We start from the raw sequence: 23,793 nt of genomic DNA on the forward strand, positions 1-23,793 counted from the left end.
CTATCTGATGAATTCTGATTTGCATTCCTGTACCTCGGCAATTGGGACAACATTCTACTCCTCCTTTCTTTCCACCTCGGCCTTCACATTTGTCGCAAATCACATTCTTTTGCAGAGCTAGTTTTCTTGTTGCACCATTATATAAATCTTCTAAGGTTACGGAGAGCTGATGCACATTTTTACCTCTCCTTTCTCTTTGCATCCTTCCTCCTCCTCCAAAAAACATATCAAAGATGTCCATGGGGGAGCCAAAACCACCACCTGCGCCACCTTCTTTAATTGCTTGCTCTCCTCCTTTGTCATATAATTCCCTTTTCTTGCATCAGAGAGCACTTCATAAGCTTGAGAAATCTGTTTAAACTTCTCTCCTTCATTTGGATTCTTGTCAGGGTGGTACTTCAAAGCCAATTTCCGGTAAGCCTTTTTCAGTTCTTCCTGGGTGGCATTGGGTTTGACCCCCAAAACATCATAGTAAGTAGTTTCTTTCACCATTTTCTACAGCCGGTGAGCGGGCCGAGGCCGGTGTGGGGGAGCGGGAAGCAGTGCGTTGCTGGGCGCAGCTCGGGCAGCGCCGCTCCTCCGCTTTTCGCTGAGCGTTCTGGAAAGTTCCTCCTGAACATTTCTAAATTCAATGTAATCACAATATAAATCCCAACAAATTGTTTTTTGGGGGGGCATAGCATTTGACCAAAGCTTGTTCTAACATTTATACAGATAAGGGCCAAAATAGTTAAGACATTCTTGAAATAGAAAAATAAAATTATAGGATTTATTAACTATAGTATAGTAAGACTTTTAATAAGTTAAAGTAATTTAATTTAATAGTGTAATATTGCCAAATAGATAAATAGACCAATGGAAGCATTCAGAAAAGTCATAAATAGACCTGGGCATATAGAGAGACTTGATTTATGAGAAATGGAGGTACATTTGATTTATGACAAATGGGAAAAAAGAAATTTAAAAAATTGTGTGGAGATCATTGGGTTTTTAAATAATAATAAAAAAAGACTTGGTTTTACTGATACCATGTACAAAAATCATTTCCAGTGAATTGACTGTGTAGATGTGAAAGGCAAAATCAAAGATTACAGAAGATAACATAGTAAAATATTTTCATGAATTTGAGGTATGTACGGATTATAAAAAATAGGACCAAAAAGTGTAAATCATAACTGAAAAGATGAATTTTACTACATTAAAATTAAGAATATATGTTCATCAGAATATATCTTAAGAGAGGTTAAAAAAAGCAAGCCACTGAATGGAAGAAGGTATTTGCAACCTACATAACCTATGTAAGATTTTTAGATCATGTAAGAACTCCTACAAACTTCTAAGAAAAAAACAGAACACTGTATAAACAAATGGGGAACATACTGGAAACGAGGGAGGATGCTATAATACAGGGCTTTGGGATGCTAGAAGCATTCAGTTATTTAACCTGGGTATCAGTTTTACAATAATTACTTTATAATATTTATTAAGCTAGATGTTTATGTTTTATACATTTTCAAATGTATACTATACGATTGAGTTAAAGACATGGTGCCATTATGGCCCTAGGCTAAGAAAGTTTAAAACATCTATCTCAGAACAGGGATGGCCTTGCCTAGTGAGGCTGATGTTCATAACACATAAATAATGCTTCACCCATGTGCACTATTTCTTTGGCTCTGTACTCTGTCAAACAGGCATGGCAGAATCTATTGGACTCTTCAAAGAGAAAACTGAACACTGAGGCCCTTAAAAGTTAAATAGTGTATCTAAATCCACATTGCTAGCAATGGCAAAAGTGGGACTAGAGCTTTCCCCAAATCAAAGTTCAAACAATGGGACAATCCACGTTCGTTAGGATGGCTATTATCCCCAAAATGCAAAATAATAAGTATTGGTGAGGATATTGAGAAGTTGGAACCCTCATGCATTGCTATCTCAGAATGTGAAATGATGTGGCTGCCATGGAAAACAACTTGGTAATTCAAAAAGGTGAATATAGAATTGCTGTATGACCCAGCACTTTCACTCCTGGGTATGTACCCAAAAGAATTGAAAACAAGTACTCAAGCAGATGCAACATTATTCACAACAGCCAAAAGGTGGAAATAACTCAGATATCTACCAGCAGATGAATGGATAAACACCATATGATACATACATACAATGGAATATTATTCAATGTAATAAAAGAATAAAATTGTGACACATGCTACAACATGGACAAAACTTGAAAGCATGCTAATTAAATAAGCCAGACACAAAAGGACAAATAAGTATGATTTCACTTATATGAGGTATCTAGAAAATATCTAGACAAATTCATAGAGACAGAAAGTAGTTTAGTGGTTACCAGGGAATGGGAGGAGGAGGAAATGGGGATTCTGTGGGCAGGGAGGGATTAATGGGCAAGGAGTTTCTGCTTGGGATGAAAACGTTTGGAATTAGATCATGGTGATGGTTACACAACCATTGTGAATGTACTTAAAGCACCGATTTGTACACTTAAAAATGAGAAAACTAGTAACTTCCATGTTATATATCTTCTACCACAATAGAAAATTAAATTTAACATAGGTAAAGTATTATGATGAGCTTCATTTACCTTTGTTCCCCAAACTAGGAAGCTGAATTTATTTTGGGGGTCTCTGGGGTCCTGATCATACTCTAGGTGGAGCTTAAGTTTTCAAGGCTAATTCCCTACCCATCTTGTAATGCTCACATTCCAGAGATCCTCTGTGGTCAGCAGTAAGTTGATACATGACAGACCAACCAATTCTACGTCAAGTAGGAATTAGACAAACACATGTTTTTGTCTATGTGATGGATATGCGAGTTTGTGCACACGTAGCCTCAGAGATGAGGAATGAGGAAACGGGTGAGGTGCTTCTCCTGTGATGTACAAGTTAGCTATTTCTGTACATCAAGAGTAAGCTAGAGTAAAGGTAAAACTGTACTATACATGTACTTTCCTGAGATCTTCTTTTTGCTAAAAACAATCAAATTATATTATTTAATTTCATTGCAAAGAACATTTCAAAAATAATCTTTGATGGTCAGCTAGTGTAGAATCTCCCAAGAGATATTAATGGAGATTTTAAGGCATATAATCCATTGTGTTTCCCTGTAATGCTTTAAAATATCCCACAGCACTTGCTTTAGGGAAACAGTGTTTCTTTCAATGTGATTTCATATGCTTTTTTTAGTTCATGCTGAACTTTTTTTTCTCATAAAAAGTTCTGTTTTAGCCTTTTCTGCCTCTATTAAAAAGATTAGGTTTGTGGATGTATAATCATTTTCTACTTTCTAGGTTATTTTATACTTCACAGTTTTGAAAAAATGAGTATAATCATTGTATCCATTGGTTTTAAAATTGAGATTCACACAGAGAAATGGCTAGAGGTTGATGCACAGGGATTTGAATCCGAGCTCTGCCATTTTCTAGCTGGGTAACGGTGTGCAAGACATCTGACCCCTGTATGCTTCAGTGTATTCTTCTGTAAAGTGAAGCACACAGTAGTACCTACTGTATAGAATTGTTCTGAGAAGTAAGAGAGGTAATATTTGTAAAGCAGTCAGAATAGTGGTGAGCACATAGGAAACACTAAGTATTACATTGGTTAAATAAAATAGTATAGCTGACCCTGGACCTCGTGCTTTTATTTATTTATTTATTTTCATCTGTGAAATGGAGATGGATATGTGAATGTTCCTGTAGTGTCAGTAGTAACTATTGCTCAGAAATTGGTCTAAAGGAAGTTGGTTGAAGTTGTTGTTTACTATGATAATTATCAATATATTCAGAATGAATTTTCAGTAGTAGATAGAATAACTGTCAAACAATACAAAGTAGCAGGTTTTGATCAAACACCTTCTTTTCTTTTGCACCTTTGCCTTAGATGGGAAGGGAGCCTTTTAATGACAGAAGATATCAGATTAATCATCATGATTCCACTAGCTCTTGACATAATTAATCCATATAAATTACCCAAGTGATATTAAGAAAATAATTTATATAATCTGTGATGTGAGAAATCAGTTGTTTCATTATTCATCACCCATTGTGCAATTTTGATTCAATTTGGTTTGTTGTGTATTATTTTACTGCTCTATTAACTTAATGATTTGAGCAATTATTTATCATTTGTGATACTAGGTAATAGATTTAAAGGATATTATTATATAATTCATGATAAAGTGATGTTTATGAATATTATGGAGAATTCTTCCATTTTAATCTGAATGTTATATGCAGCTTCACCATAATGAATTCATGTTCTTCTATAAAATTCATATAACACAAATATAAATGTAACTTTCCATTGACAGAGAGGCATGCTAGTTATCAACATTATTTAATGTAAAGTAGGTAGCTAATAGTACTCTTGGCCATCGGCTTCTTTGTGAATCTCTGGACATGTGATGCTGCTGTTGTTCTAAAGTCAAGTGAAAAAAAATAACTGAGTTGATGCTCTACCATTGTTTATGTTTTCAAAAATTTTAAACTTCCTTCTATTGCCACTTACACTTTTGGAAATTCCTCATAGATGTCTTTATTCTGACTTTATTACCATGTCCTTTTCATCATTACCAAGGCTTATACTTTTAATAGTAATGTTTATGTGCATTTGCTCATGTGGATTTCCGTGCAGATTTCCATTTTTGTCTAGATATATAGATTGGAGTGGCCTAATGCTAATCAAAGTTTTTCCAGAGAGAAACAAATTATACAGGTGCATACTTTTATTTACAATTCCTTATTCTCAAATCTCTGAAAACTAAAAAGAAAGGAAGAGTAAGTAACCTTTTTACTGGGAAATCTGACCTGACCTGAATTGACATGAAGTTATTTATTGTTTTCATTCTGTTTGTGACTATGCATACATTTCAATACAGAAATATCAATGATTTGATTTCAGGATGCTGCCCCATGGCCCCAATGGAGATATTACATTATATATAGTATATATACTATATTGTTCTAAAATCTGGACAATTCATGTATTCTTAAATACATTTGGCTGCAAGGATTACATGTAACCTGTAATCATGATTGTTTTTGGTGTTGTTACCATAAAAACCATATGGTATAGGAATATAAATTTTATAATTATAAATCTTAATCTTTAGTTTTTCTCATAGATTACCTTAGTCCTAATACATAGATGAAATGTTTTAAAATTATAATGAATGGTTCCAACATCCTTGAAACAAACAATTATTGGTAATGTGGCTAGCCAAATTCTCATATCACATATTTTTAAGAAATATTTGACTGGTTTCACACACTATTTATGGAGATTAACAGTGAATTCCAAGTTAACATGAGCCATGTACTTAGTTTCCTAGCGTATGAGAATAATGGCTCTTTATGGGGTGTCTTGGGACACTGAGATCATCCACAGTCAGCTCTTTAAGTAAGGCTTTTTTTTTTCATGAGCACAGTCCCAACCTACCCACACCTCAGTTGGGGAGAGAAAATTTTTTTATGTTGAATGTATTGTTATAGTATTGTTTTTCATGAAGGATATGTAAATTATTAACCACAGAACACTTTATTGAGAGATGTTTATATTAATTTGTTTGTGAAAGCGTAATTTTTTAACTGTCATTTGTAGGTATTTATTACCAGGAAGTACACAATTCTTCATGAGAACACCAACCTACACCTTGAAATACAGTTCACCTGGAATGACTCGCTCCAGTGTTTTGTTTACATCCCGATATGGCCATTTGTGAAACAGAAAGGAAGATCTCCATGGATTATGCATAGCAATTCATTTTTTCCCTCCAATTTAAACATGCAAAGAAAGTGACCATTAAGTGCTGTTTTATGTATATATGACATATATGTGTGAAAATATATACACATGTGCACTCAAATAATACATATATATTTATTATAATATATGAAAGAAGAATTAGCAGAAAACTGGATATAAGACTTAACCTTTCTGGAAATGTAATAAACCATGCTAAAATTGTTTACACAAATACGTGAATGTCTAGAATTTGCTAGGTTTATAATTAATACCTTCCTACTAGAAATGTTATTTTTGCTGCAGAATATATAAAACAATTGATCTTAAAGATCCCATTTCAGTGTTAAATTATTTTCTAGATAATACATCTTTTGACTTGAAAAAGCATTAATAGCATACCTTATTAATTCTCTTATATGTAGTAGCCATTTAAAATGAAAAACAAAGCTAGGAGCCTGGTGTTGCTTGATGATAGGATTACATGTAAAACGGGTTTATCATTCTTACAGCACACTGCAAAGTAGTATAACAATCCCAACCTAAAATTCCCAACATTTTTATTTCTTTATGTGGAAATTTAGCTACTTGTGACGATGTACATTTTCAGTAAGGATCTAGTAGGACCATATAATGATCTAAAATGGAAGACAATCCAGTGGGTTAAAAGTAAACAAAACATAAACTAGCTTTCATTTTTTATGTTTCATTGGGAGTCACACAAAGGAACAGAAAATGACGGTAATAACAAAATCTTTGGAAAATGAATGGGTACATACAGTTAAATACAATTTCTTCTGTTCTTCAGAAGTAGAAGAGTTGACATTTCAAACTCATTTTGGAGTTATAGGATAATGTGTCACACAAGTCTCTCAACGTTGAACCAAGTTACACTGCAAAGTCTAATAAAGAGTTTCACATTGTACCATAGAAAATAATCTAAATTATTGCAAATAGAAGATTTGGATTACTAAATATTATCAGTCATGGATATACCCTTGTGAATTTTCAAAAATCAAAATAAAGCATGAAGTTTTCTTCATGTCTACAGTCATTCTGCATGAATTTCTTAGCAGTTTACTTCCTTTTCTTGCTTACAGTTTCAAAAACAACGGTGAGCTTCAGTTTTCCATAAAAATATCAAAAGCAGTATCATTGACCTGAAACTCCTTAGAAATTGTGATATTCATCTTTTAGAAGTTTGTTTACACTTCTCCCAACAGTCTTATTTTCTCACAGATGCTAATTATTGGCAAAATTTAGGAAAGTTTTACATTTTACTGTCCTAGAAACTATTTTCAGTAAATCAAGAAATGGCCCCAAACCAGGAGAACTCAACAGAGGCAAACTGCCTGTGTTAATTTACAAACTGGATAAATAGCAACCTAAAGTTGTAAGTTAGATACCTTTTGCTTATTTTAAAGCCATATTCTGAGGTTATAATAGGCTAAAATAGGCTTTTTCCTTAAATTATCACCATTTGATTCTTTATGACCACCTAACATCCATATTCTTGCTAGATGCATCCCAAAGAAGAGTTTGCTATTGTCTTTGTGGAAAAAGAGGATGAAGATGTCAGGATAAAGGAAATTATAATTTAACTCTGAGTGTTTGTGACTCCACTTTGCAGATTTCTTAGAATTCATAGTGCAAAAATTGGGATATTACAAATTCATTATAAGAGTGATCAGCAAGTAGGTCTTTTTATGAAGTATTTTTTATCATTTTTCTTTTAAATTCATGCTTTGTCTATGAATGAGACATAATTTCAAGTGTCTGGTATGTGACACCAACCCAGTTTGTTGGTAACTCACCTGCAATCATTTAAATCAAAATGGTTATTTCTTTTGCTAGAACGGATGCTTTGGAACTTCTGTCCTTAGTCATAAAAGACTAAAATTTTTATTTAAAACAAAAAAAGACTAATGTCCAACATGGGGATGAACCCTCTCCCCCTAGAAAACACACACACACACACACACACACACACACACACACACACTCTCTCTCTCTCTCTCTCTTTCTCTCTCTCTCTCTCTCTCTCTTTAAAAACCAAAAATAAGTTAAAACATGTGAAACTACCCAATGAACAAATTTCATTTCTCTAGCTACTTAGAGCTGGCTGTTTTCAAGCACCAGAATTTTATTGCTCACATTTGCTTATTTATACTGATCTAGTTTGATGTGATAAAGTTGTGAATAAGAGCCATGTGCTCATTATTTATATATGCTATGTGGTATACTGTGGACTATGGTTGCTCTAGTGCTTATTCCCTAATGAGAAACTAAGAAGAGAAGATACAGTAGTAAACCCTGAACATCTCTAGAGGCCACAGATATGTTTTAGAGGTATAAAATATTCCTTAGTTTTTATTATAAATTTTTTATTCATAGAGTTAAAACATATTAATATAAGTGATAGTACGGGTCTGATTCTCTCTCTTTCTTCCAGGAGAGGAAATAACTTTATTTGCAAAACTCCAGAAGTTATTCAATATTACCAGTAGTTTTTAATAGGGAATTTGGTTTACTTGAGTTGAAAGTGTATATTTTCATTCTGTTATGAGAAAACATAGCCCTACTCATTCTGTTAATCTAAGATCAGAATGCTTTCCAGAACTGTATATGATTGCAGTGATTTCCAGAATTTTATAAAAAGCACCTTTATTTTAAATCATCTATGAACGTGGTATGAGATTACAGATTTATTTTCACATTAATTATTAAGCATTGTAATTAATTACCATCTGTTTTATGTAATCTGTTGAACAACTGTGATTCATATTTTTATTTATTTTTATTAGCAACAAATTTTATTTTACTGGCATTTCATCTACCTTGCATGTATGAAAATGAAGTTATCACAGGATGAAATATGGAAATAACTTCTGCCAGATGCAAAGATTTATATGTATTTTTTCATATGTCTAAGTTAGGTCTAAATACACAAAAATTGCCTACTAACGCCTCTTCCCTAAAACTAAAATGAACCAAATTCAGACAAACAAAAAAACACTCCAATTTCTTTTCATGTAGTATTTACAAACTAGATGATGGTGGCTTCTAAACATCAAGGATTTCATTCTAGTTCTATTTAATTTGGAAAGCATATGATTATAGAATTTCAAGTTAGGCGTTATTCAACTTGAAATTTCACATTTTAATATAAATTAATCCAAATGCTTTTGTCCTTAGCATGTCAAAGCCATTCTATGTAAAATTATTTTTAAATCTAAACATACACATTATTTGATCTTTTCAGTGTAACAAAAAGTTGATAGTTGCATCAACTCTGTTATTTCTAGGTTTCTATAAAGCACTGATTCATTCTTAAAAGTGTATTCTGTAAAAACTAATAGCAAATACCTCGAGAAGAGTGACAGAACATACCTTTCTTTTCTTTTCTGTAATGCTAATTTACATTTCAAGTCTTAGCTAACCTGGTTTTAAGGGCTAAGCAATAAAAAGTATAACTTCAAATAGTCGTGTTGCTGTGACCTAATGATTTTTGAAAATTGGCTTTTTTCTTTAAATTGAGAAATTTATGTTTTCAAGTTCTGAATTAGTTATCTAAATATTTTGGGTTAATAGTACTTACAAATAAGTTTTAAAAATTGGAAATACATTCATGATGAAAATGTTATTCCCTACACTGCTTTTTCTTTCTTGCTTTTTTCCTTGCTTCTCATCTTCTTCTATGCTTTAAGCTCCCTTTGAAGTTTTGACCTCTGCGTGGACAAGGTCCAGAAAGGATATCTCCTGCCTTTTAAATATTGGTTTTCCTTGTATTGTATGGTGGTGTATTTTTGCCTAAGCAACAGTAAAACTTAGATAAAATGTGTTTAGATCAAGTTCACTTCGTCTGCTGAGATTTTTAAGAACCAAGATTCCATGTCTAAAAAGCACCATTTGAACCAAGATACATGGATACAAATAATAACCTTGCAACCAAAAAGTAGTATATTAAAACTTATTGCACTCTTTGAGATTGCTGCCCTTTTCTGGTGATTTTTTTGCCTTGTCATAAATGTGTGTATAGTATATTGAAGGAAAATGATTCGGGTAACACATTTTGTATTAACTGGGCTGTATTATCTAAGAAGGGCTACATAAAACTTTTATTTTATCCCTACCTACTAACTTGAAAACTGTTGGTGAAATCATTACTCAATAGACTAATATTTTTTAAATAAGAAGGCTTACCTTACAAAACTAATCAGATAATGCTGGTATTTCTCTTTCAAAGGCTAACAATGGTAGTTCTTGGTCCTGAGCTGGTTGGTTCATACCATTAATACTGTACATGCTACAATATTGAATATTAATAGATTTGCTGAAGATTCTGGGTTTCAAGAATAGCTTGAAAGCAATACATTTGCTACCATGAATCATGACTCAAATTCTCCCCATGTGCTTTACTACCTTTGTATGAATGCAAATGTTGTTACAGAAAATATGCTTGAAATGTCAACACAATGTGCAATTAGTGTTGCATTGTCATGCTTCAGCATGTGATATCTGTATGGTGAAGTTATTTCAATTACTATAATAAAAAATGTTTAACATAAGAAAGCTACAACATGTCATCAAATGGTTTTTTCTGTTTTACACATACACACACACACACAGTGTTTTTAGTAGTAGAGGAGACTGGTTCTCAATTAAGCTTTTAGGTGATGAAATATGTTTTCCCAGTAATTTTCTTCTGCTGTGTAGACAGCAATAGCACTATGGGGATAACTTTACCTGCTATTAAAGTCAGGTCGAGTAAACAAAATCGGTGTCAATTCTTCTCCTCGTTAGATGAAAGGCAGACCCTTCTAAAATTTAGAAATGATATTTTTACATGTCTCTAGTATCACTGCTTATAACACAGTATTACTAATCTGAATAGAATTATGTTAGCATCTTAGTAATGAAGTTATTTTTAAGAATCTATAATTTTGCCGTTATTAAAACACCATACTAAGCTTTGGTCAGAAGCATATCCTAGTTTCATCCCCATTCATACCATTGTTCTTTAAGGTGATTATATAGGAAGAAATTTAGAATATTTTTCCTTTAAAGAAAGGAAGCACTTTGCTTAAAAATCCTGTCATGTGATAGGAACTTTACTGTATGAATGCCTTCATTTTTGGAATTGACAACCACATGGTATAAATATTGACTTTTAAAAATATATTTTTGGGGCGCCTGGGTGGCTCAGTCGGTTAAGCCTCCAACTTCGGCTCAGGTCAGATCTCACGTTCGTGGGTTCGAGCCCCGCGTCAGGCTCTGTGCTGACAGCTAGCTCAGAGCCTGGAGCCTGCTTCCGGTTCTGTGTCTCCTTCTCTCTCTGCCCCTCCCCCCCTCATGCCCTGTCTCTGTCTGTATCCAAAATAAATAAAACATTAAAAAAATTTTTTTTAATATATTTTTAAGAAATGTTTAATTATTTTTATGATGTTAAAAGTATTCCATGAATGCCTAAAAAGTTAACTTTTAACTTTTTTTTAAGTGACAGATAAAGTTTGGTATCTCCTTATTTTATCAAATAATTTGCAAGATATATGTATAAATTCAGTTAAATGACCAGAAATCTTTTTAAATTATAAAATAAATCCTGAAATAATTTCCAGTGTAGAAAACTTCATAGAGTGCCTTAAATTTAAAAAGCTCTTTTGCAGAGAGGAAGATAATAGATCTTTAATTTGGAGAGTGTTAATCTCTTCATGATTATTCACGTATGTATAGAATATGGTGACAACAGTGTCTATCATCATGATCATGTAGATTCGTAAAACACTGGGTGTAAAATTTGGGATATGTTTCTCTACTTTCAGGACCTGAGTCCTTAGTATCTTAATATACGTTGAGAGTCTTCAGCAAGAGATTAGAACGTACATCAGTTTCTAAACTAATTTCACTATGGTACCTTTAATTGAAATTCATTTCCTAGGACTAATCTTCTGTTGACCAAACTTCGGAAAACAAAAAAACTAAACCAATTCACTTCTTAGTAAAGTAATCAAGATATTTACATAGTCATTTATCAAATATGCATTGGTGGTACAATTATGAACACTGATATATCTAGTTCAGGAGTTTACTTGAACTTGTCTGTTGAGAATTTGGTCATTTCCAGAGGAATCTTTGAGCCAGGGTTTCAACAGGGATAGCTTGACCTGGGAAAGACGGTCACAGATAAATTACATTAATGGTAAACCTGAGCTGTATTAGACATTTGCAACATAACTGTGATATGCAAAGTGATATAAAATGCTTAAGAATGTAATCAGAATGAGGTCCGAGCTTTTAGAAAAAGATATTAATGATTTCTTGGGTCTAACATGATAAAAGTGTGTCTTTAATGAGATTCTCTTGCCACCCACCAGCAGATAAGAGCTTTGTACATAACACACAATCTATCTAGAATCACTTGCCATTTGAAAGTATCTTCTTACACAAGCAAAAAAGGCCTCTTAGTTTACAACAAATTTCCCTCAAAGCTGGAATTGATTAAAAGTTTGTTGGATTATTTATGAGAGGCAAGATTTATTGAGCCAAATTATCCCTGTGTCTAGGTTTTCCTTAAACAGTATGTTAGACACTTTGGAAGCCTTAAGAATTTTTATCACATTCAGTTCTGTTTGGTCCCATGTGAAATATTGCCAAATTAATCTCCCTCTTAAAAATATAATAAATCTACGACTATTCCCTGTATCTACAGAGTCGTATACTGAATGGTACTATAATGATCTAAACTGAACTGTCCTATATAGTTATCAAAAATGTTGAAATTTTGACTTAGAAAGTAGTGTCTTGACTATTGTATGGAAATGACACCATTTTCCTATTTTTACAGCAAGCTGGTCTTCAGTATTTGACATAGTAATAAAACATACAGTAAGAAAAAGCAAATTCCAAATCTTGTCCTGAGAACAGGTGCAAGTGGACATAAGCCTTCTAAGTACTAAATTGACACTATTGTGACAAAAACTTGCAAGGATGATTCAAAATGATATAAATTTAGCCAAGTTCTGTTATATTATAGATAGACTGTTGCTAGTGTTAGAATAAATAACTTAAAAAGGTCAAGGAACATAATAAAATCCATTATTAAGCCTGCAGTATTCTGTTAGGAGTAAAAATATATCTACACGTTTGTAATATATTTGATTTAAGGGAAAAATATATAACAGCGTATGTGAAAAATCTAGAATATATAAACCTTAATACAATCTAAGAAAATACCATTTCAGTGTATAACTTCATTTTCATTAAAATGATGAAAATGTGAAGTCAGAAAATCACTTAGTCCTTAGGCTAAAAATAGGTAGATCATCAAAACCTAATATCATTTTAGCTTAAATTGGTATTTATTCAGTAAATGTTCTACATTTTTTTGATTCTTTCCAAACTGAAGCAATAGACTTGTCATAAAACATTTAGTACAAATAACGAATAAGTAGATTCCTCAGAAATTAGCTTGATTTTATATTTTAGCCTCAGGTTTCTCATCCAGAGATTACGTATAATTTGCTTTTGACTTTGTTTTTTTCTGACCAGGTCTACATTTCTGCATTTCATCTCATTCAGTTCCACGTTTTCCATGTGAAGCATTGCCACAGTGCCCTCACATTAGGAATGGGAATCAGGGGCACGAGGTAGCTCAGTTGGTTAAGTGCTGACTTTAGCTCAGGTCATGATCTTACAGTTTGTGAGTTCGAGCCCTGTGTTGGGTTCTGTGTTGACAGTTTGGAGCCTGGAGCTTGCTCGGATTCCATGTCTCCCTCTCTGCTCCTCCCCCACTCATGCTCTGTCTGTCTGTCTGTCTCTCTCTTTCTCAAAAATAAATAAACATTAAAAGAAATTTTAAAAAATAGAATGGGAATCATTGCCTACTTTGGTCGTCTTTACTAAAACATTGAGTTCTTATCATACGTGTATGGGAAGAGTAAAGGGAGATCCCACTTCTGGATTGTTATTTATAATTTGGATTCATATTTTTTAGCAATTTGGCTTACAGTCCTAGTGTCCCATTTCTCTGGGCAACAAGTAAATGGTTACTACTTCTCTATCAAGTTCTGTGGCTACTCGGAACCTCTTGAGAATATATACCCTGGAAAAACCATGAGAAAAGCCCACTTCTAGACCTGAAATAGTCTAATATTGATCTTGCTTCTCCCTGCACATGCTAAAAGTTTCCACAGCAGTTTGCAGATCTGACCTAGGCACTTAATTATTAAGTGGGAGTGACAGATTTCTAAAAGATTCCATAGCACTGTAACACCTTGCAAGTAAGCCCAGAGCTTTGGGAAAATGAAGCACCTTACAAAGACTGGAGTCTCTACTATCTTCCTTTGTTTATTATTTCTCATCTGCTTTATTTTTTTACTTTTCCTACATAACAGAAAACACACTGGAATAGGAAGAAGATGATGTGAGTTCCAATCCTGGTTTTGCTGTGAACTTCCTGGGTGGGAGAGAGTTCATTTCCTAAAAATAATAGCAACTTTGTCCACATGAGAGTCTTGTGGTGAGGAAAATAGGAAGCGCTAGTATCTATAGCAAAGTATTGTAAATTCCTCATTGTATATTTAAAAAAACAGTCTCACTGATGACCTGAAGACTCTACTTTGTGATTCTAAATTTTTTTTATGTTTTTAAAATTTATTTTTGAGAGACAGAGAGAGACAGCACAAGCTGGGAAGGGTCAGAGGGAGAGGGAGACACAGAATCTGAAACAGGCTCCAGGCTCTGAGCTAGCTGCCAGCACAGAGCCTGACGCAGGGCTTGAACCCAAGAACCTGAGATCATGACCTGAGCCAAAGCTGGACGCTTAACCTACTGAGCCACCCAGGTGCCCCTACTTTGTGATTCTAAATCAGGAGGGCTATCATTGGGCTTCAGATTCTCCAAGAATGAGACCAAGGAAACTTGTTACTGAGTGGTAATCATCTTCATTCACTCAATAAAAACGTTTTATGGCCCCACTAAATTCCCTCTCAAAATCACAAAGTAAGTTATTTACACAGCTAAGAATTTTAGACAAAATGTAAACCAAAACCCTGTATTTTGTTATTCCCAATAAAGTAAGATGCTGAGTAAAAGAGTGTCCTCAGACACCAGAAGTCCTGGGTTTCAATGACTCTGGGCCTCAGTTTCTTCATGGTAGAGTAGAGCTTTCTCTGCAGTGTTGTAGGGAATTCATTGGAATGTTCTTTGTAGAGTTCTGAGTCTGGTATGGACCTCCCAATAAATGTTTATTATTTTTATTTCCATATGGAACACAATTCTCTTGATATATTTTATTGTATTTATTTATTTTCTTGATATATTTTAGGACTGGGAGCTCCTAAAGCCATCTGGCATCTGGCATCTGGGGCATGCTTCAGGGTCCCCCACTGCACATTTTCCAGCCTTGCTCTCTGCTTTGTTCTTTCTCTTATAGTATGCCAGTTCTGGACAAGGGACAATGTAGTTGTTCACTTCCCAAAAAGTTTCTCTACCACTGAGACCTCTGAGTAAATGCTGAATTGAAGGGTGAATTGAACAATCTGTGAAGAATTAGCCATATTTGTTCTTAGGAAATGGTAACTATAAACATTATAGAATTACCACACATATGCCTCTTCTGAAACAAGAATGTGTAGAGAAAAATCATACTAAATGAAAGATTTTCATTGGCTACTCCTGGTTTTGTTCAGCAGGACCTGATGAGTGTTAGCACCACAAACAACACTATGCCTCCTATCTGCTAAACATCACTGAACTGTGCTCTGAGATAAAAGAGCTCACATTCTTGGTGGGGAGATACATGATCCCTACTAGATAATACTAATGAAGACACATAGCACAATGGAGATATGAGGAGTCCAGGGGAGTCTAGCAGAAGCTATGAGAATGGTGTATAGAAGAACTGGGGTCTGTGTTCCCAGGGAGCAGTTGAGTTGGGTTGAGTTAGGTTGGTCTTGATATGTGAGCAGAATTTCAACATACAGAGCACAAAAAAAATAGGGACTCCAGACCCAGGGATGTCAGAGGAGGTGAGATGGCCTAAACACGGGCATCAGTTAGGATGTTGCTGGAAGAAGAGTGGTAGGTTGGAGGCAAATCACAAAAGCCTTAGGTGCCACTCTTCAGAGTTTGAATTTTACCCTTTACACAGTGGAATCAATGGACATTTTTTATATCAAGTAATGAGCACATGGGGTCTGTATGTTATGATGTTGCCTGTGTTGGCCTTGTGGAGAGGGAGGAAGACAGTAGGCCATGGAGACAGGAGAGTAGGGCATGTGACTGGAGGGCATATAGGTTAGGACAAGCGCCTAAACTTTGGTGGGGTGGGGATAATCCATATTTAAGAGACGTTTCTGAGGAACGATGCTTCAGATTTTTTTAATCAATTTTGTGTGAGGAATGAAAGAGAACAATCAAGGAATTGTCCAAACAGGTGTTCATTGTTGCAAAAATAAAATGTATTTGGTATAAAAAATGATTGTGTGTTTAATATGCAAGCTAAAGGTTGTTCCTTTCAAGCCTGCTTACCTTGGCTATGGCATGTAATTTCATGTTGACAAACATGTATTATCAGCCCTGTGTCAGGGACTATGCTAAATACCAGAGAAACAAATTATTATTAAGATAACACCCTCACTTTCCATGAGCTCAAATTCTAGTACAGGAAAAAAGTCATCTAAACAAATAATTATAATAAAATGTAATTTTTTGTAAGAAATTGTCTAAAATGTTCTATTGCTGTTAGCAGAGAACACCTCTGTGTAATGTGAGGACCTAGCTCTGGTTCCCCAGATGGAATGGCCCCTACAGCAGCAGGAGTAATGAATAATGCAGAAAGCTGAATTGATGTCTAATATTGTAGACTATCAAGAGGCAAAAACAGCTCAAGATCAACTTTCTTTTCACAAAGGACTCCCGGACTTTCTACAGTTTTGTCTTTAATCCAACTGATGAGAGGTATGCACTGTAGTAGCTAAGAGGCAGGATTCAGGAAGTGAACTGCCAGGATTTGAATCTCAGCCCTGTCACTTCCTACCAATCTCCTCGTTAGTGAGTTCCTTAACACCCTGTTTCTCATTTTCCTTATCTGTAAACTGCAGATAGTAATGATAGTCGCAATAGGGTGGTTATGGAGATTGATTTGTGCATTTCTCTTGACATCAATTTGACAAAGTCTTATGCTCATTTTTTATGTAGAGGACCTTCAAAATAGCTGTGCCAGAAGTCAGGTTTTTATTTTATTAAATAAATACATTATTGATTTGGTGCAGTTTTTAAAAAGTCATCTTTATTATATGGTTTCACAGTAAATTCTGATTATATGTTGTATTTAAAACTGATTCTCATATATCTTCAACTTAATGACTTGTAACATTGAAAATTACACTCCCATTGATCGCTCTCCGCAGTCTGATAGCTCTGTCTTTCTATGTTACTGACACAATGATCTTCCTGTCCTTCTGTCAATAATATTAGAAACAGTCTTACATCACTAGATATATTTCCATTTCGAGGGTTTAATGATAAAGAGACAAGTCTTGCTGCTTCAACGATTATATTTTCTCTAACATCTTTTCCTCTAAAATATGCTTTTGTTATTGGTTTTCATCATGAAGAAATACATGGAAAGATTAATTTAAAAGGCACTACTTCTGCCCACGGTGTCTGGTACTGTTTATCAGTTGCTTGCCTGTGCTGTCACTGTCAGTGACATTGTTGGAACCGTTTAACTGCACCGTGGCTCAATTAGTCCCTTGCCATTATTTATATGTAATCATTAATTAATTAATTAATATTATATTCTTTTCAATAAAATAGTCACCTAGAGGTATAACATCTTCAAGTGGGTCCAAGGGGCAGGCAGAACTCACCCAGTAATCACACCTTCCCTTGAGAATCCTCCCCACATACTGAACTGAACCTCATGCAAACACGAGCCACTTGACTGTGCATGAATGGTTCTTTTCAGTGCCTTTGACATACGTGAGCTGCAGAAGCCTGTGATACTTCAGAGGTTATGTTTTCATGTCTTGTGTAGAGGATGCTCTGCTTTGAGGTTTAAACAGCATAACAGTGGTTTCCTGAATTTCTTTCTTTAAATGTACAAATAAGTCTTTCAAAGGAAAGGAAGACTGAAGACTCTTGAGTCTTGCTTCCCAAAGGTGAGTGTACCCCAAGGAGCACACAACGGGCTTGGCTTCTGGAACATCATTTTTAAGTCTTTGTCAAACAAACTTTGGCTTACAAAGTTACATTTCCCAAAGTTTACCCAACGCTATTTGCTGTAGAGAACTGGTTAAAAATATGATTGGTGGGGCACCTAGGTGGCTCAGTCTTTTAAGCATCTGACTCTCGATTTAGGCTAGTCAAGATCCCACAGTTCATGGGATAGAAGCCCGCATGGGGCTTGGTGCTGACAGAGCCGGATACTGCCTCTCCCTCTCTCTCTGCGCCTTCCCTGCTAGTGTGTGCTCGCTCTCTCTCTCAAAATAAATAAACTCGCAAACATATATGATGGAAGAGCTTCTCTGAAAAGAATCTTGATTTGGAGGAGAGGACATGAAGAAATAGTCATAGTGAATAGTTTCTATTCTGACAACAAAATGCTGTGTGTCATTGGGTTTTAAGTGGATTAAAGAGAGAGCAAAAGATGCCCTTTTGTTTCGGATACTGCACTAAATTTGGTAGTATCTTCACTTATACAATGGTTAACATGTAATTATTTCTTCTGAGAGATCCTTTATTCAGTTTTCTCATTCATTGCAACGAGGAAAATTTGCTAATTATATATCAATTATCATTGATCAAAGGGAAAGGTTTTTTTTTTTTTTTGGCATGCTTTTTCACATTTTGGCATTTCTAGTGGTATGCTGGTAAACGTTTAATTACAAGCCCCCCAAACACACACACTCACATACACAGAAACAAGCCCCTAATTTATAGTGTTTGCCAATTTCTATAGTGTAAACACTCCAGCCATGACAGATTTCAACTATCAAAACTATGTCACTGAACATGCAATTGGGAAGTTGTGAACACAGTTAGCTTTTGCAAGCTGGTATCAATTGGCTCCGGTAAATCACTGGTTCTGATTTTTAAATTGGTCATCACCCAAGTTTTTTTTTTCTTTTCTTTTTTTTTTTAAACATTTGAACCTTCTGCTCTTATGTCTATCCACTAAATTTTCTTTTCAAATGGATTGTGGTTTGTTACTGCAAACATGTTAAATCGGTAGAGCACTTACAAGACTGCAATCATGTTTACCTTCTTCCAGTCAATCAGGTTTCAGTGCTGAGTTTCTTTCATAGTTAGTACCTTCCTATTCATTCCCTTTGCTACTTTGTTTATTACAAAATGACATTTCCTGTGAGTCCATAAATGAAAACGTTTGAGTGTATGCTCTAACTGGCTTTTAATTCATGTCAATTTAGAGATGCAGAAGTACTTAACGTAGTTCTAACTGTTCTAAGGTTAGCAATTAGCACTTTAATTTGTGCAAATGGCACTGAAAATGCTGTATCAAAACAAGACTGTTTCCCTTAACAAGAAAACCTTTAAGAAAGTTTAAAAAATCAGTGACAATCAATTTGAACAGTACTACTTTTTCACCAAGAGAGAGCAACATAAGCACACTTTACGAAAATACATTTCCATGGCCATTTTCCACCGTAAGTGGTGGCATCATGTCCATGCTTTATTTAGGAACCTATTACCTTACCTGCCTCTGAACTTGACAGACCAAGTGCAGTGATTAGTTACGAGTATGGCAGTTGATGATCCATTCTGTAAGGATCATATTTTTATCTTCAGGTATTTTCTAGGTACAACATGTTTCTTCTTTATGATTTCACTTATCCATGTTTATGAGTTTCTGAATATTGGCATTGTTTTTCCTGCCAGAAATGATTTTCAACAGGATCTATTCTCTCCAACCGATATAATGAAGATAAGTAAAACTGGAGGAGTTTTAAACTGTGTAAGTGGTGGATTTTTAATTTTTATATTGTTTCAACATGAGTAAGGTGTATCATATCTAACTTTAAGAGAGCTGCTATGTCTGGAGATTTTTTGGGGGAAGATGATAGTACTACTAAGTGTACTTGCAACTCTGAATAAAAACAACTGACACTTGACCATAAAACGGAAGTGTGAAGGTTTCACCATACAAGTGTGTACTTTTAAAGAATTAATTGTGATTAACTTTAAAATTTTTTGCTAGATAGTTTGTGCCTTAAAGTTTTACCTTAAGTATTTTAGGGACACCATTTCCCCTCAAGGTTTTCATACTTCAGTAAAACACCGTCTTTAGATTACAGTAACTAAATATTAAACTTATATTGCTTCCATATAACAGCGGAGTACCTGCAAAACATATCAGTTAAAACTCGATAAGGCCAAATCTTAAAAATGCCAGTGACAAATGATTTATTATACTTATTACATTCATGTTTTATGGATCTTTAGATACTTGTCAACCTCAGGGGGGTCATTTACCAGGCAGAAAAAGAAAAACAAAACAAAACAAGGTCATGACTACAAATAAACGTATTAATTCTGTGCTTTTAGGAAAGTTATTTTCATGTGATTTTAAATTCAGAAAAGTTTTAAAAATTAAAATACATCTGAGGCATTTATTTGTAAGAGGTTTATTTCTTGAAGTCTTTATAGGAAGAAGGTTGTGGATTTTAAAAATGCCATGTAAATATTTGCCTGGTTTCTGTAGCTTGCTCTCAGGAATACTGACGGGCATAAGTAAGTTAGGAATGTTAAATCCACAAGGAGGCATTGCCGTGGGTCTTTGTACCCTTGAGGTCTGGTGCTGCTCTTGTCCTTTCAATATTTAGTTTTAAAAAAACAGTAATTATATCTAAGACCCTGGGTCTAATTCTATACTTGACATAGTTACCTCAGAATATAATGAATTTTTTGTATTCAATAAGCCACCCACTGTTTTTTAAAGCATCCCTAGACCTTTTTCAGGATCCCTAGGTCCCTAGATTAAAGCGTCCCTATATCTCAAATATATATACAGTTAGTGGGTATATGTATATACCAATATATGTGTATATACCATATAACTAAAATAACCATAAAACTGACAAAGTCATAATTTTACAAGTACAATTTAAGGATTATTTTAGATATTTTAAAAAATTCACTTCACAAACAAATTTCACTCAGAGTTCCTTTACACAGAATGCTCCCTTAAAGAATTTAAACTATAGATTAGATGAAAGAAATCTTGAGTTACAGACTTAGAAAAAAAGGCTCAAGCAATCAAGCAATCAAACAGGTATATACTGAGCACATACTGTGTTCCAGGCACTCTTGTAAGAACGAGACATCCCAGTAGAAAAATATCTTTGTGGAAAAATATCTCTGTGAATGAAAGAACATTTCACTCAAAGGTGTCCTGGTATGGTGCAAGACGGTGTGTTGAAGGAACAGAGAAAGGCCAGTGGCTGGCCTGTAATGAATCAGGGAGGGTGGTCAGATGAGGATGGAGGGGAAGGGGCTATTCACATGGGGCTTTCTAGGCCATTTTAAGTTCTGATTTTAAGTTTAGTGGGAAGCCACTGGAAGTTTTAACCAGAGGAGTGATGTGCTGCTATGCCTTTTAAGAAAGATAATTCACACTCCTATATGGAAAATAGATTGTAGTGTGGCAAGAGTGAATAGAAGGTCAGTTGGAAGGCCACTAATGTTGTTGAAGTAAGAAGTGGTGGTAGTTTTGATTATGGTGGGAAAGAGGTCAAGGAAACTGGAACTATTTGGAATATAGTTGGAACATAGAGCAGATGAAACCTGCTCATACTAGGAGTCAGTAAAGAGAAAGCAGCAGTATGTTTTAAGACTAAAAAACATTTTTTTAATGTTTGTTTTTGAGAGAGAGAGAGAGAGAGAGAGAGAGAGAGAGAGAGAGATGGAGTGCGAGCAGGGGACGGGCAGAGAGGGAGACACAGAATCTGAAGCAGGTTCCAGGCTCTTAGCTGTCAGTATAGAGCCGGATACGGGGCTCAAACTCAGGAACTATGAGATCATGACCGAGCTGAAATCGGATGTTTAACTGACCAAGCCATCCAGACGCCCCTGGATGTTTTTAGATTTTTTTTTTTTTATTTGAACATCTGAGTGCTGTTTATTGACATGGGGAGGAACTGTTCTGTGAAGGCTAGGGAATATAGAATTCAGTCTGGGACATGTTAAATGTGATATTCAAGTGGAGGTATTGAGAAGATGGTTGAATATAAAATAGCTACTATTATCATATCCGTTTGCAGGGAGAAGTGAGGCATAGGAAGGTTAAGCAGTTAGCCCAAGGTCGCCAGCTTAGTTTAGTCAGTGGAGCTGGGATCAGAATCCAGGAAGCCTGGCTAACCCAGAGACTAGACTTTTAGCAACTCCACTGTCATTTGGGCACACGGGGTTGGAGATACGCCGGTGTTGGAACGGGCTCACTCGGGAAGAGAAGTTAGGAGGAGAGTAGAAAGACACACCGCCATGCCTGTGTACTCTTACATAAGAGGTGGCGAAGGAGATGAGATAAAGGAGACTAAAAAAAGAGCAGCCACTGGGGACTGAGGAAAACCTGGAATATGACGAGTCATAGGAGCCCAGAGGAGGGGTTATTTCAAGGAGATGAAAGTTCCACGGATGTGGAGGAAGGGGAGCAAAGAGGCGGATTGGTTAACATGGGGCTTTTGGAGACCATCACAAGAACAGTTTGAGTGGAGCCATGGGGAGGGAGCCTGTTGAAATTAGGTTGGACATAACTCTGGGAAACACAAGCACTCACACAGCACTGAGAAGGCGCCTCATGTTGCCATGAATGTGTAATGTGGACAGCGAATTGCACTCCATTCTGGGGCAATAGTATGGAGAGGCCCGACTCTGGAGTCAGACAGACCTGAGCGTTGCTTCCCAGTCTAATAACATTGTTCTGCCACATTAAGCCTTTTACATAATCTCTCTGAGTCTCTCTCTCTTTTTTTTAATCCATAACATTTGTTTCATGCAATTCTTGGAAAAAGCTGTTGTTTACTTCCTTGCTTTTCTTTTTGTAAAATGCTTTTCTCTTTACCTGAAACCTGTTGAAATCTCTACCTGCCCCTAACATTCTCCTGAATAACGTCCTCAGTACTTTGTGGTAAGGCTGATAGATCTTTATAAAGTTGCATGAAAACCTTTTTTTGTGATTACTCACCTGCTTTCCTTCTATTAACTTATGTGCTCACTAATTAAAACAAGGTTCTTCTCTTTGCATTTTTGATCTGTAAGCACCTATCAGAGTGTGTGGCACAGAGTATGTACTCCGGTTCAGTCGGGCTCTGTGGGTTCAGCCCGAAGCCACACCCACCAATTGCGCAAGCGCGCAATTCACTACCACGACCACTCTGAAAGCAGACAAATGACAAAAGAGCCTTAAAACTTACCGACACAGGATCCAGGGAGAAGGTAGCTATCAGAACAAAGGATGGAAGGTCAACACAGAGAGAATTCAAACCTGTGTGTGGCCTCAGAAAAACGGAAAAATCCACAGCTGGAGTTCACAAGCAGATTGGAGGTGAAATTTCCAGGAGAGACGAATTATAATATTCACTCAGTGGTTTGAGCTAAGGCTAAAGCTTAATAATAAAAGTCCCTAGGGGCGCCTGGGTGGCTCACTCATATGAGCTTTGGACTTCATGTCAAAGGTAAAGGTCAAGATCTCAGGGTTTGTGAGATCAAGCCTGACCCCTCCCCCTACAAGTCTTTGTGCTCACAGCATAGAACCTGCTTTGGATTCTGTCTCCCACTCTCTGCCCCTCCCCTTCTCAGGCGTGGGTGTCACGCGCATGCGCTCGCTCTCTCGCTCTCGCTCTCTCGCTCTCGCTCTCTCGCTCTGGCTCTCTGGCTCTCTGGCTCTCTCGCACTCTCGCACTCTCTCACTCTCAAAAATAACTACAAACATCAAAAAGAAAAAAAGAGCCCCAAAATAAGAATGAATGAAGTGAATAATTTGATTTTAGAATATTGGAGTTTCATAAACTAGGGT

The 23,793-nt window shown here is 35.6% G+C and overlaps 1 protein-coding gene, 1 long non-coding RNA gene and 1 pseudogene across 6 annotated transcripts in view; 1 reads left to right on the top strand and 2 right to left on the bottom strand.

Moving 5' to 3' along the window:
• Positions 1-584, bottom strand: part of LOC115299167 — a 1,450-nt pseudogene extending 866 nt beyond the window's left edge.
• TTLL7 (tubulin tyrosine ligase like 7) overlaps positions 1-10,332 on the top strand; it is a 92,991-nt gene extending 82,659 nt beyond the window's left edge. For 2 of the 4 annotated variants that reach the window (XR_003912022.1, XR_003912021.1), the window contains one exon: positions 5,616-5,685. Coding sequence is in view for 2 of the 4 variants with exons in the window: in XM_029948494.1 (XP_029804354.1) it covers positions 5,616-5,736 (121 nt within the window). In the remaining 2 variants the exon portion in view is untranslated. Of the gene's footprint in view, positions 1-5,615 lie in introns of all 4 variants that reach the window. The other 2 variants (XM_029948494.1, XM_029948497.1) reach the window with 1 other exon arrangement.
• Positions 10,333-11,763: 1,431 nt separating this feature from the next.
• On the bottom strand, positions 11,764-23,465 carry LOC115300031. 2 transcript variants are annotated; one of them, XR_003912469.1, is made up of 3 exons: positions 23,192-23,465; positions 20,002-20,120; positions 11,764-11,920 (listed from the first exon to the last, which is right to left on the bottom strand). It is a non-coding gene; the product is annotated as an uncharacterized LOC115300031 (long non-coding RNA). The 2 variants fall into 2 exon arrangements; XR_003912470.1 differs by lacking the exon at positions 20,002-20,120.
• Positions 23,466-23,793: the final 328 nt, after the last annotated feature.

This window comes from Suricata suricatta, chromosome 8 (assembly GCF_006229205.1).
Source record: "Suricata suricatta isolate VVHF042 chromosome 8, meerkat_22Aug2017_6uvM2_HiC, whole genome shotgun sequence".
In the NCBI taxonomy this organism is placed as follows: Eukaryota; Metazoa; Chordata; class Mammalia; order Carnivora; family Herpestidae; genus Suricata; species Suricata suricatta.